General features: G+C 45.6%; 1 protein-coding gene across 2 annotated transcripts in view; it reads left to right on the forward strand.

Moving 5' to 3' along the window:
* Positions 1–14493, forward strand: part of LOC115144023 (wings apart-like protein homolog) — a 54309-nt gene that overhangs the window by 27124 nt on the left and 12692 nt on the right. For both annotated transcript variants that reach the window (XM_029684628.2, XM_029684629.2), the window contains exons 6-11: positions 4742–4834; positions 7779–7946; positions 10567–10703; positions 11282–11393; positions 11620–11853; positions 13176–13287. In XM_029684628.2, the coding sequence (XP_029540488.1) occupies positions 4742–4834; positions 7779–7946; positions 10567–10703; positions 11282–11393; positions 11620–11853; positions 13176–13287 (856 nt within the window). The remainder of the gene's footprint in view (positions 1–4741; positions 4835–7778; positions 7947–10566; positions 10704–11281; positions 11394–11619; positions 11854–13175; positions 13288–14493) is intronic.

Below are 14493 nucleotides of genomic sequence, written 5' to 3' on the forward strand. Positions count from 1 at the left end.
CCACGTGGAGTTCCAGGTCTCCGGTAGCCTCTGGAACTGCCGATCTGCGGCCAACAAGGCAGAGTTCATCTCAGCCTATGCCTCCCTCCAGTCCCTCGACTTCTTGGCACTGACGGAAACATGGATCACCACAGATAACACTGCTACTCCTACTGCTCTCTCTTCGTCCGCCCACGTGTTCTCGCACACCCCGAGAGCTTCTGGTCAGCGGGGTGGTGGCACCGGGATCCTCATCTCTCCCAAGTGGTCATTCTCTCTTTCTCCCCTTACCCATCTGTCTATCGCCTCCTTTGAATTCCATGCTGTCACAGTTACCAGCCCTTTCAAGCTTAACATCCTTATCATTTATCGCCCTCCAGGTTCCCTCGGAGAGTTCATCAATGAGCTTGATGCCTTGATAAGCTCCTTTCCTGAGGACGGCTCACCTCTCACAGTGCTGGGCGACTTTAACCTCCCCACGTCTACCTTTGACTCATTCCTCTCTGCCTCCTTCTTTCCACTCCTCTCCTCTTTTGACCTCACCCTCTCACCTTCCCCCCCTACTCACAAGGCAGGCAATACGCTCGACCTCATCTTTACTAGATGCTGTTCTTCCACTAACCTCATTGCAACTCCCCTCCAAGTCTCCGACCACTACCTTGTATCCTTTTCCCTCTCGCTCTCATCCAACACTTCCCACACTGCCCCTACTCGGATGGTATCGCGCCGTCCCAACCTTTGCTCTCTCTCCCCCGCTACTCTCTCCTCTTCCATCCTATCATCTCTTCCCTCTGCTCAAACCTGCTCAAACCTTCTCCAACCTATCTCCTGATTCTGCCTCCTCAACCCTCCTCTCCTCCCTTTCTGCATCCTTTGACTCTCTATGTCTCCTATCCTCCAGGCCGGCTCGGTCCTCCCCTCCCGCTCCGTGGCTCGACGACTCATTGCGAGCTCACAGAACAAGGCTCCGGGCAGCCGAGCGGAAATGGAGGAAAACTCGCCTCCCTGCGGACCTGGCATCCTTTCACTCCCTCCTCTCTACATTTTCCTCTTCTGTCTCTGCTGCTAAAGCCACTTTCTTCCACTCTAAATTCCAAGCATCTGCCTCTAACCCTAGGAAGCTCTTTGCCACCTTCTCCTCCCTCCTGAATCCTCCTCCCCCCTCCTCCCTCTCTGCAGATGACTTCGTCAACCATTTTGAAAAGAAGGTCGACGACATCCGATCCTCGTTTGCTAAGTCAAACGACACCGCTGGTTCTGCTCACACTGCCCTACCCTGTGCTCTGACCTCTTTCTCCCCTCTCTCTCCAGATGAAATCTCGCGTCTTGTGACGGCCGGCCGCCCAACAACCTGCCCGCTTGACCCTATCCCCTCTCTTCTCCAGACCATTTCTTCTCCCTTACCTCACCTCGCTCATCAACTCATCCCTGACCGCTGGCTACGTCCCTTCCGTCTTCAAGAGAGCGAGAGTTGCACCCCTTCTGAAAAAACCTACACTCGATCCCTCCGATGTCAACAACTACAGACCAGTATCCCTTCTTTCTTTTCTCTCCAAAACTCTTGAACGTGCCGTCCTTGGCCAGCTCTCCCGCTATCTCTCTCAGAATGACCTTCTTGATCCAAATCAGTCAGGTTTCAAGACTAGTCATTCAACTGAGACTGCTCTTCTCTGTATCACGGAGGCGCTCCGCACTGCTAAAGCTAACTCTCTCTCCTCTGCTCTCATCCTTCTAGACCTATCGGCTGCCTTCGATACTGTGAACCATCAGATCCTCCTCTCCACCCTCTCCGAGTTGGGCATCTCCGGCGCGGCCCACGCTTGGATTGCGTCCTACCTGACAGGTCGCTCCTACCAGGTGGCGTGGCGAGAATCTGTCTCCTCACCACGCGCTCTCACCACTGGCGTCCCCCAGGGCTCTGTTCTAGGCCCTCTCCTATTCTCGCTATACACCAAGTCACTTGGCTCTGTCATAACCTCACATGGTCTCTCCTATCATTGCTATGCAGACGACACACAATTAATCTTCTCCTTTCCCCCTTCTGATGACCAGGTGGCGAATCGCATCTCTGCATGTCTGGCAGACATATCAGTGTGGATGACGGATCACCACCTCAAGCTGAACCTCGGCAAGACGGAGCTGCTCTTCCTCCCGGGGAAGGACTGCCCGTTCCATGATCTCGCCATCACGGTTGACAACTCCATTGTGTCCTCCTCCCAGAGCGCTAAGAACCTTGGCGTGATCCTGGACAACACCCTGTCGTTCTCAGCTAACATCAAGGCGGTGGCCCGTTCCTGTAGGTTCATGCTCTACAACATCCGCAGAGTACGACCCTGCCTCACACAGGAAGCGGCGCAGGTCCTAATCCAGGCACTTGTCATCTCCCGTCTGGATTACTGCAACTCGCTGTTGGCTGGGCTCCCTGCCTGTGCCATTAAACCCCTACAACTCATCCAGAACGCCGCAGCCCGTCTGGTGTTCAACCTTCCCAAGTTCTCTCACGTCACCCCGCTCCTCCGCTCCCTCCACTGGCTTCCAGTTGAAGCTCGCATCCGCTACAAGACCATGGTGCTTGCCTACGGAGCTGTGAGGGGAACGGCACCTCAGTACCTCCAGGCTCTGATCAGGCCCTACACCCAAACAAGGGCACTGCATTCATCCACCTCTGGCCTGCTCGCCTCCCTACCACTGAGGAAGTTCAGTTCCCGCTCAGCCCAGTCAAAACTGTTCGCTGCTCTGGCCCCCCAATGGTGGAACAAACTCCCTCACGACGCCAGGACAGCGGAGTCAATCACCACCTTCCGGAGACACCTGAAACCCCACCTCTTTAAGGAATACCTAGGATAGGATAAAGTAATCCTTCTCACCCCCCTTAAAAGATTTAGATGCACTATTGTAAAGTGGCTGTTCCACTGGATGTCATAAGGTGAACGCACCAATTTGTAAGTCGCTCTGGATAAGAGCGTCTGCTAAATGACTTAAATGTAAATGTAAACAATTCGTTAAGGTTGGTTCATTTGAGAGAGCTTATTGATAACTGTTTCCTACTATAGGCAGTTGGCTGCCTAGTGATTTACAACATCAACTCTCCGATGTGAATAGTTGGCAACAGTTTTTCGTTTACAAGTGCTACTGCATAAACAAACTGAAATGCACCAATTGCGCATGCTACACATCATTACTGTACCATAGTATTTTATCCATTCCAAATCTTTCTACTATACATGACAGAGGGGCGACACATCTTGATCTTGCCTAGGGCTGCAGCCGAACTGCTAGGACTGGGCCTGACCAACACAATTTGCCTCTAATTTACTTGCATTTGCAGTGGACCTTGGCCTGCTCAAAATGAGCTGCTGCTGTTGGGAAGTCAAAACTGTCCAACTGCTTGGAGCAGCTTGCGATGCGCATTAGCCTCGTTACTTTTTCCTCAAGGTGCGATCTCGAAGCTATCTTTACTCTGTTGTGGAGAAACAATCCCCTCTTGACGGAATAAGCAACACAATCTTCGCCAATTTTGCCCAGTACACTTAGCTGAAATCCCTTATTAGGACCTCATATCTTTTGCGTGAGTAAAAATAGAAACGCACACCCCCACACTAATTTCCATTTAACTTGAGGATATATTTGCCTTTTGAAGTTAGGAGTATTTCCATCAATGAATAAAAACCATAATTTTTTCAATGGATCGTTGTTGTTTTTTCTCCTGGACAATTTGGCCGGTAGAAATGCTATTTATCAGTTTTACAGTTTTTTTTTTTTTGAATGGCCAAAAGTTGGTATTTATTGGCTAACGTATGTGTCAAACTCATTCAACGCAGGGCCGAGTGTCTGCGGCTTTTCGCTCCTCCCTTGTGCTTGTTTGAATTAAGGTCACCAATTAATAAAGAACTCCCCTCACCTGGTTGTCTAGGTCTTAATTGAAAGAAGAAAAACAAAACCCTGCAGACACTAGGGCCTCCATGGAATGAGTTTGAAACCTTGGTGTGCACAGTGTGTGTTTGCATGAGAGCGAGTGCCCATGTTTACAGAAAATGCCTTGCTTCTCAAGACTCACTGCCGTGGGTGCTGTGAACCTGCCGGTCTGTGTCCACTTGATTAGAGTAGGATCATGGTTGAAAGTTGAGCTACACTCGGTTCATTGTTTCCTACAGTGCTCTATCCTGTGCCAGCAATGGTTTTTTTCTTCTCTTTTTCTTATTTTCTTTTCATTATTAATATCCCAGCAACAGATTCAGCCAATGGGATTTTTTTTTAAAGCAGAGTGGAGAGGAGCCAAGTTTTTTTTCTGTACACTCCTGTGTCTGTATACGGTGGGTGCTGGCAGTTGTCTCCAATCAGTCCTGCTGTTTGAGCTGCCCTGGCCGCCTCGTGGTTTAATAGGCGTTCATTTAGACGCGCGCTCCCTCCCAACAGGGCTTGTTTTGTTACGCGAACCAACAAAGACCAATGTTTTCTACCCCATCTGCACTCTATCTCTCTGTTACATCTCCCTCTGACTAATGAAATAAAATGTGCTCTGTTCCAAGACACTGATCATTCCCAGTATAAAAAAATCACCTTGAATTAGGAGAAATTGAATAAATTTTAAATTGTCTGTTGCAGCTGTTTGGAGTATGTGTTGCTCAATGGGTCTCTTTTGTTTTAACACTGTTCTAGTAGAAAGGGCTGATGGGTTTTTGTGTGATTTTTAAATGTGAAGTAACTTCATGGACTTACCTCATCACGGTGTAAGTTGAGTTTTTTCTGTTTCCCCCTGCAGTCTCCTACTAAAGCTGTGTACAACGCCAGACACTGGAACAGAGAGCCAGAGGAGCTGCCCCCACCACGCGTACCCCGATCAACCACTGCACCCGTAAGTTACCTCCTAGTCAACACCAAGGGGTGTCGCTCACCACAGACTCTACCCCCCCAAGCTAGCTAGAGGTATGAGATTTCTGCAGCTCGTGGACACTGCACCCTGCCCATTCTCCCCAGCTTCACTCACACCCTCCCTCCACCACCAGTGATGCTCATCAGTGTTTCCGCTGCAGTCCTTTAGCTGGGGTGCTGCGACACAGCAAAATCATTTCTGCCACGGTCCAAAAAATATTAAACTATTTCTGCCGAGGTGCACTTTGAAGATTCTGGAACAGTCCATAAATACTCAGAAAACAAAACGACTAATTAATAGAATAATCTGAAACTATTATACTATGGGGTTATCTATTTACCTAGTCTGCTTGTGTGTTCTATGGAGATACATATTCCAATTACGAATGCCATAGGGAGGGAATTCCCAAAATCTATTATAGGCTGCAAAAACGGGCTACATTTTATTTAGTAGGCTGCTCAAACTTTTACCAGCCACACATGTTTACATTTTATATGGCCTGCGTGTACGGTCTAATGAACGAAAGCCTGAATTAATGCAATAATTAACTGTGGAGCCCGACCATTAAATTGATTGACGGGCTAATATCGGCCGAGTTTCTTATATTTTTAAATAATGTAATTTTTAGCTGCCTTTATTCAACAGATAAAGTGCTGATATTAGAAACATAGAATAAACAAATGCAAAACAATGACCGCAAGTGAGCAATGTTAATAGTTTCCTGAAGAGGGTGTTCCTACAAGCTGCTCATTGAACATCATTCAGCCCTAGGTTACAACGGGTGGAGATAGAGAGAGTAAGGCTGGTGGTTTGATGGTGAGTAGCGTATTTGAATAAGTAAATGATCAAAAGTACACTTCACTAAGCAAGCAGCCTTGTCCTCATCACATTCTAACTGGTTTAACGTTGGCTGACTAGCTAGCTAGCCAGCATGTTAGTTATCTTAGCTAGCTATCTGTGCTACGTATGTGTTAACACTCGATTGCCGGCAAAGTGAGCACTCGTCTTTGATACAAAAGTGACACTGTTACTGTCTGGGCCTATTATGTTAGCTAGTGGGCTTATTTAGGTTGTTTTCCTAAATATGTTATCTGCAAAAAGCAAGACAGTTGTCACATGTCTATCATTCAGGCAATGTACTTGCATTCATGATGAGATCCGTAGCTAGCTAAATTAGAACATGGGACAAAAACCAGTGTGGCAAGCATTTGCCTGCATAAACTTTTTTAGTCAGCAGTTCATGCCATTGTCGTAGAAATGTATAGCCAATACATTTTGTATTGAATAACAGTATATTGTAAATATGGTACCTGTAAGAAGACATTGTCTTAATGAACAGCTAACTTGTGCTTGTCATAACATACTCTCATTACAAGGTTGCCATTGTTTACATGACCTTTGACTGTTGTAAACACTGTAGTAAATCAACTCAAAACAAATGCTGGCGCTGACACCTAGTGGTGACATTACGAATGGCATGTTACTGCATTTCAATGCTTATTTGTGAACATCAAAGTTTGTCACGTGCGCCCATTGTCACGTGCGCCCAATACTACAGGTTACACCTTACAGTGAAATTCTTACTTACAGGCTCTAACCAATAGTGCAAAAAGGGTATTAGGTGAACAATGGGTAAGTAAAGAAATAAAAACAACAGTGAAAAATAACAGTAGCGAGGCTATATACAGTAGTGAGCTGTAGAACCTTTTGAGGATCTCAGGACCCATGTCAAATCTTTTTAGTTTCCTGAGGGGGAATAGGCTTTGTCGTGCCCTCTTCACGACTGTCTTGGTGTGTTTGGACCATTCTAGTTTGTTTTGTGATGTGGATACCAAGGAATTTTAAGGTCTCAATTTGTGAACAGTGCCATTTCAGATCGACTATGTTGAACTCATTCACCCCTTGTGGTGGTTTAATGCAAACACTTTTGCATACTTCTTATCCACTGCTATAGATGGACACATCTTTAATTTGTACCTAAGAAGTTAAACTAAACAAGTTTACCTTAAACAGGTTTACCTTACTGCTGTTTTTATAGTGGGTATCGTTGCTTTTCAGCGGATATCCCGTAAACCCCAAATAAAATGTGTTTAATTTATATTTGAATGCTTATTGCTAATAACATACCTGATAATATGGACCATGCATAGTCTATATACATGGTGCAATATGTTAAATTATTATTTGTCTAATTTCTGGAGTTGAAAATTACATTTTAGATGGTGTCAGCATCATTTTATTTTCATTAATTTTGGAGTACACACTGCCACACACACTGCTACACATTTTCCCAGATTAAACGCAGAGTAAACGCATGCTCGTATTGGTCTCTTAACCATGGTTTGGCAAAGAGACCAATACGAGCATGTGTTTACTCTGGAAAGGCCACTATACTCCAATCGATGTCCCAAATGGCACCCTTTTTCCTTTTGTAGTGCACTAGGGTACCAATTGGCATGCACACGGTCTGATTAATTCACCAAATGTCATTAGAAGCCATTGTGGCACCTTGCCATCCCTGGAATTCATTAGCCTGTTAAAAATACACTGCTCTGAATGTTGAATTCTCAGTCTTACAGATAATGTTAGTCATGTTTTACAGGGCCCTATAATGCCCTCAGACTGCTAGAAGGGACTTGGTTCCTGTGTGTGTGTGTGTGTGTGTGGGGGGGGCACACGTGTGAGTTTTTACTGCGCCTTATCTCTTACGTAAGGGGCAGGAGGCTGTTGGCTGGCGTTCAACAACATGAATTGCCAGCAGCAGCAGCAGGGCCGTGTGCTGAGCAGGTGTTTGCTTTTGCTTTTCTCCCTCTGACACACTCTCTTTCTGCCCTTTCCCTGTCTCTCCTACTCTGCCTCCCCTCCCCCTCCTTCCTCCTTTTAACCCCCCCCCCCCCATATCTTCCTCTCTCTCTCTCTCTGTCAGGCCAGCCAGTCGAGCGGCAGCAGCAAGGATGCCAACTCTCACAAAGACGACGGCCTGTTCAAAGCGCCGCCATGCCCGCCGCCCAAAGTCATCAAGTCTGTGTCGTTCCCCACCGAGCCCTACCAGGACATTGTCACTGCACTGAAATGCAGGAAAGAGCACAAGGAGGTGAGCACCAACACAACACTCTCTGTTCTAGCCATCAACCCATCACGGTGGTCTGCAACTTGGCATCTATAAAGCTCAGCCTGTAAGTGACTCCATGCTTAAATGAAGGTTGACTAAAATAAAACCACAAGATATTGCCCTGAAACTGTCGATCAAGCCTCAGAGGAGGAGTGCTGATTTTAGGATGAGTTTTTCCTTTCAGATAATAATATGTTTATGGACAGGTGGACCTGATCCTTGATTACTTTATGAATATGGGCCCTGGTCTACAATGTTTTAAAAATGGATGAACAATGGCACCAATTTCATGGATGATCCATCATTTAGTCCTGATCATACCTACCTGGTTTGGTCAGGTGTAGATCATCTTATTTAAATATAGACTCTTGAAACAAACCACAGTAAATTCTGAGGGCATGCATCAATTACTCCACCTTCCTATAAGACCATATACTGCAGGATCCCTCAATCCCTAAACAATGGTTCATGTAACAATCTGCAGTTGGTTATTTTATGATGGGGGTGTCTGTATGCTAAGCCGTATTAGCCCCGCTAGAAACTGCAGTGTGGGCAATCGCGTAAGCAGGAACAGCGTAATGGGCATCCCACGTCCTTAAACTCCACCTGCAGTTAACATTTGCTGTTTTTGTGCTTGTACGCTTGGCAGGCTGCGGGCGCATAGCTCTCATGTTAAGAATAGCAGGACTGAGCTCTCTAGCTCGATCTAGTATCTACCTCATCCCTGCTCCACAATTCACTGCGAATCCACAAACTCTTACCCTACTCCCGTCACACACACACACACACACACACACACACACACACACATCAGAATTTGTCATTAGCATGCTAAGAATTGAAGTGTGTTGTGTAACTAAGGGAAATGTGTTACGCAATTAGTATGTGAGAAACATGGTGATGATGACATGGTTCCTTATTGTTTGTTATCTTGTATTAGGGGGACTTGGGCTATGTCTGAAATTGCACCTGATTCACTTATACTTTAACCAGAGCACAACGATATATTGAATAGAGTGCCATTTGGGACAAATACTGTTCATTCGGAAAGTATTCAGACCCCTTGACTTTTTCCACATTTTTACGTTACAGCTTTATTCTAAAATAAATCTACACATCCCCTCATCAATCTACACAAACTACCCCATAATGACAAAGCAAAAACGTTTTTTTACTTTGTCATTACAGAAGTGTTTAGACCCTTTACTCAGTACTTTGTTAAAACTCATTTGGCAGCAATTTCAGCCTCGATTCTTCTTGGGTATGACTTAGCACGCCTGTATTTGGTGAGTTTCTCCCATTTTTCTCGGCAGATCCTCTCAAACTGTCAGGTTGGATAGTGAGTGTCGCTGCACAGCTTTTTTCAGTTCTCTCCAGAGATATTTGATCAGATTCAACTCCAGGCTATGGCTGGGCCACTCAAGGACATTCAGAGACTTGTCCCGAAGGCACTCCTGCATGTCTTGCTTGTGTGCTTAGGGTCGTTGGAAGGTGAACGTTTGCCCCAGTCTGAGGTCCTGAGCGCTCTGGAGCAGGTTTTATTCAAGCGTCTCTCTACTTTGCTCCGTTCATCTTTCTCTCAAACCTGACTAGTCTCCCAGTCCCTGCTGCTGAAAAACATCCACACAGCATGATGCTGCCACCACCATGCTTCACTGTAGGGATGGTGCCAGGTTTCCTCCAGATGTGACGCTTGGCATTCAGGCCAAAGAGTTCAATATTGGTTTCATCAGACCAGAGAATCTTGTTCTCATGGTCTGAGACTCCGTTAGGTGCCTTTTGTCAAACTCCAAGCTGGCTGTCATGTTCCTTTTACTGAAGAATAGCTTCCGTCTGGCCATTCGACCAGAAAGGTGTGATTGGTGTAGTGCTGGTTGTCCTTCTGGAAGGTTCTACCATCTCCACAGAGGAACTCTGGAGCTCTGTCAGTGACCATCGGATTCTTGGTCACCTCCCTGACCAAGGGCCTTCTCCCCCGATTGCTCAGTTTGGCAAAGTGGGCAGCTCTAGGAAGAGTCTTGGTGGTTCCAAACTTCTTCCATTTAAGAATGATGGATGCCACTGTGTTCTTGGGAACCTTCAATGCTGCAGAAATGTTTTGGTACCCTTCCCCAGATCTGTACCTCGACACAATCTGGTCTCGGATGTCTATGACCAATTACTTCAACCTCATTGCTTGCTCTGACATGCACTGTCAGCTGTGGGACCTTATATCGACAGGTATGTGCTTTTTGAAATAATGTCCCGTCAATTGAATTTACCACAGGTGGACTCCAATCAAGTTGTATAAACATCTCAAGGATGGTCAATGAAAACAGGTTGCACCTGAGCTCAATTTCGACTCTCATAGCAAAGGGTCTGAATACTTACGTAAATAAGTTATTTCTGTTTATTATTTTTAAATACTTTTCTACAATCCAGTTTTTACTGTTTTTTATGGAGTATTGTGTGTAGATTGAGGATGTCTTATTTAATCCATTTTAGAATAAGGCTGTAACACAAAAAAATGTGTAGAACGGGTATGAATACCTTACGAATGCATTGTACCATGTGATGTAATGAGCCCAGCATGCATTGGCGTGACATCAACACTTTGTTGCAGCTATACACAGTAGTCCAGCATGTCAAGCACTTCAACGACGTGGTGGAGTTTGGCGAGAACCAGGAGTTCACCGATGACTTTGAGTACCTGGCCACTGGCTTGAAGAGTGGCCAGCCCCTCAACACACGCTGCCTTAGGTAAGACTAGCTGCTAGTTAATGCTCTAACTACTGATACTGGGTCAGATTCTTTAGCATCTCATTGATGGTTAAAGATGGAATCCGCAGTAGGGGAAACGACACCACTGTCCACCCCCCATGGCCGTACTTATTGTTTTTTTGTGGACAATGTGGGGGTGAGGAGCATTGCACAACTTGGGAATGAAAATTTGAGTGCATATTCTGCTATTTTGTCAATGATGTCAGGGGAAAGGTGTTTGCAAACGGATGTGGCAGTTTCACCATCAGACATCCTTTTGACATTGATTTTTGAACTTTTACGGTCATGACATACCTGGACCACCTATTGAGATGTGCCTTTGTAAGTAAATGAGGTGAAACGGAGGCTAGAGTTCCACTTTAAGGATTCCAGCTTTAAAATAATGATTAAGTGAAGGTTCATCTGATCCTAGGTCTGCGGTTAACGACACGGTTTTCCTCGCAGCATGCCTTTCCCATCAGACGATAGCAAACTAGACGATGATCTAGCAGAAGAGTGACCCTCCTCTCCCCTCTTCTCTGTTCACTTCAACTTTATTAATCTCTCCTCTCCTGCAGTATCATTAGCCTGGCCACCAGGTGTGCCATGCCCAGCTTCAGAATGCACCTGCGGGCCAGAGGGAAGGTGGCCCAGGTCTTCAAGACACTCAACGATGCCCCACAGCACCCGGTAAGTTAAGGCTGCTCCTCCAGAGATTGTGCCTGACTTGACTTGGTTTCTGTCAGAGCAGTATTGAAGCTCAAAACTTTAACTGGAGCCTGCCAAGTTACAAAAGGCATTGGCGCTTAGTAACACAACCTGTGCTGTTAGTGACACAACTTAAAAATCTGGATATCAGGTTCATGTATCCTTTCTCCTCCCTTTTTCCTCGGTCTCCATTACCCCCCCCTTCCAGAACCTCTCCCTGTGTACGGCCAGTCTGATGTACATCCTGAGCCGAGACCGACTCAACATGGACCTGGACCGGGCCAGTCTAGACCTGATGATCCGCCTGCTGGAGCTGGAGGGGGACCACTCTGTGGCCAAGGACAACCAGCTCACTGCCAAGGAGATGTCAAAGGTCAAGGAGAAGATCCGAAAGCTGTGCGACACGGTGCACAACAAGCACCTGGACCTGGAGAACATCACGGTACGGGTTCCCTAGAGAGAGTGTTCCTTAGGTCATATTCAGTAGGGCATGCAACGGAAAACAAAAGTGTTTCCTGTTGGGCAAGTTCAGGTAGTCCCTCCCCGTTTCAGGCCAATTATTGTTTTTTGGGGGGGGGGGGCCCTAATGAATATAACCCTGGTCTATGCTTACAGGATGGAGACTAGCTGTAGCTCAGAGCCTCTAGACTCTCTTTCCTTCTCCTTGTTTTCTCCCCGTCTATCTCTTTAACTCTTCTCCTCCCCCTCTGTCCTGTGGCAGATGGACAACTAGAGGTTTAAATGTAGGCCTTAAACCATTATGGATTAGCAGGTGTTGTGTAGATGTAATCTTGGATTTACGCTAATAATCTTCCTGCTTTGGCTCCTCTAATGGCCGTCGCCGCTGTAAGCCATGTTTTGAATAATTATTTCAGCATTATTTTAGGGGAAAACACTGCTTGATTGATGCGATGAGAAGTCTCTGACTGTCACCAAAAAAACATGACTTTTGTTTGTGAAATGATAACACGTCCCCTTGTAGAGAGAGAACAGTTGCCCCTGACACACAATGGCTTTGCACGTTAGAGCCAATGGAAATAATGTATTTGAATTGGGACTGGGGAAATGGCACAGCATTTCAAACCAGGTTTAATCTGATGACGTGATGACAGGGCCCTTGATATCTGGCTTTTTAGCCTTTTGGTTTCCTTTGCTTCTATAAATATCCTCTCCACTGATTTTCTAGTTGGTGTCCCAAATGTTACCCATAGGGCTCTGGTCAAAAGTGGTGCACTATGTAGGGAATAGGGTGATATTTGGGATGAAGCCCTATTCTTCATAGAGAGCAGACTGACCATTCGCCTCAAGGGGCCCCCCCCCAACTGATTTTCATGAATTCAAGCGGTCTCTCTCCGGAATAATCACAGGGACTCACTCTTTTATATTTCTGTAAGCTTCCATGTTGAGTTAATCATTAGAGAATCTGATTTGAAAGTTGGTGGAAGAACTGAATGTTCGCTTATCGTTTGAGCTCAGTTTGTTTTAAAATGTTTAATGTTAGGAGCTAACACTTTCATAGTTAATATCTCTATCTATTGACAGTGAAATTCAAGATGTCAGTATTGTTGTGGTTGGACCCGAACTCTACCTACATGCAATCTAGATTTCTCCTGACTCCCATCACTGAGAGGAAGGAAATCTTTTTTCTTCCAATTCCTCACCCTGTTAGCATCTTTGAATCACAACACACCGAGTCAGTCATGTCTACTTATACCCTGTGTGTGTGAAGTAAGTGTATTTTCATTATTCCCTGTGTGTGCTTAGACGGGGCATTTAGCCATGGAGACCTTGTTATCGCTGACCTCCAAGCGGGCTGGGGACTGGTTTAAAGAGGAGCTCAGGCTCCTGGGAGGCCTGGACCACATAGTGGATAAAGGTAAGCTAGACCTAGATATTTACATTTGAGTCATTTAGCAGGCGGTCTTATCCAGAGCGACTTACAGGAGCAGTCAAGGTTAACCCCCTATACTGTAAGCCGGCGGGGGGGTCTACTAAACTAACATATGGAATTATTTTAAGATGGTGATACCAAGGATCGTTTAGCTATTTTTGGTTTTGAAGTTCAGGTGTCAAACTCATTCCATGTTGAGTGTCTGGGTTTTCACTCCTACCTTGTACGTGATTGAATTAAGGTTATTCATTATTAAGGAACTCCCCACTCCTGGTTGCTATGGGAAGAAACTAACACCTGTAGACGCTAGGCCCTCCAAGGAATTAGTTTGCAGGATTCAAAAAAATATAGAATATTTGATTAAACATTGAATTTGTCTTGCCCATAGAAACGCATTTAATAACCGATTCATACATGGCAAAACAGTCAAAAGGCTATATCCTATATTTGAGAGCGATAAGAAAGACCAGGAAATTATTTTTATATTTTAACATATTTAACCCTTTTTATTATTTTTTGGCACTGAGCTAATTCCATATACACTGAGTGTACAAAACATTAGGAACACCTTCCTAATATTGAGTTGCAACCCTTTTTGCCCTCCGAACAGCCTGAATTCCTTGGGGCATGGACTCTACAATGTGTCGAAAGCTTTCCACATGGATGTTGGCTCCAATGCTTCCCACAGTTGTGTCAAGTTGGCTGAATGTCCTTTGGGGGGTGGACCATTCTTGATACACAGGGGAAACTGTTGAGTGTGAAAAACCCAGCAGAGTTGCCGTTCTTAACACACGCAAACCCGTGCGCTTACTACCATACCTCGTTCAAAGGCACTTAAATATTTTCTTGCCCATTCACCCACTGAATGGCACACATACACAATCTATGTCTCAATTCTCTCAAGGTTTAAAATACCAGTCTCCTCCCATTCATCTACATTTGTTTTGTTATTTTACTAGTCAAGTCAGTTAAGAACATTCTCGTTTACAATGACAGCCTAACCCGGCCAAACCCGGACGCCGCCCTATGGGACTCCCAATCACGGCCGGATGTGATACAGTCTGGATTCGAACCAGAGACTGTCTAAGATGCAGTGCCTTAGACCGCTGCGCCACTCGGGAGCCCTGCAATGATTTGAAGTGGATTTAAAAGGTGACATCAATCAGGGATCATAGCTTTCACCTGGATTCT

Source organism: Oncorhynchus nerka, linkage group LG16, assembly GCF_034236695.1.
Source record: "Oncorhynchus nerka isolate Pitt River linkage group LG16, Oner_Uvic_2.0, whole genome shotgun sequence".
Classification (NCBI taxonomy): domain Eukaryota; kingdom Metazoa; phylum Chordata; class Actinopteri; order Salmoniformes; family Salmonidae; genus Oncorhynchus; species Oncorhynchus nerka.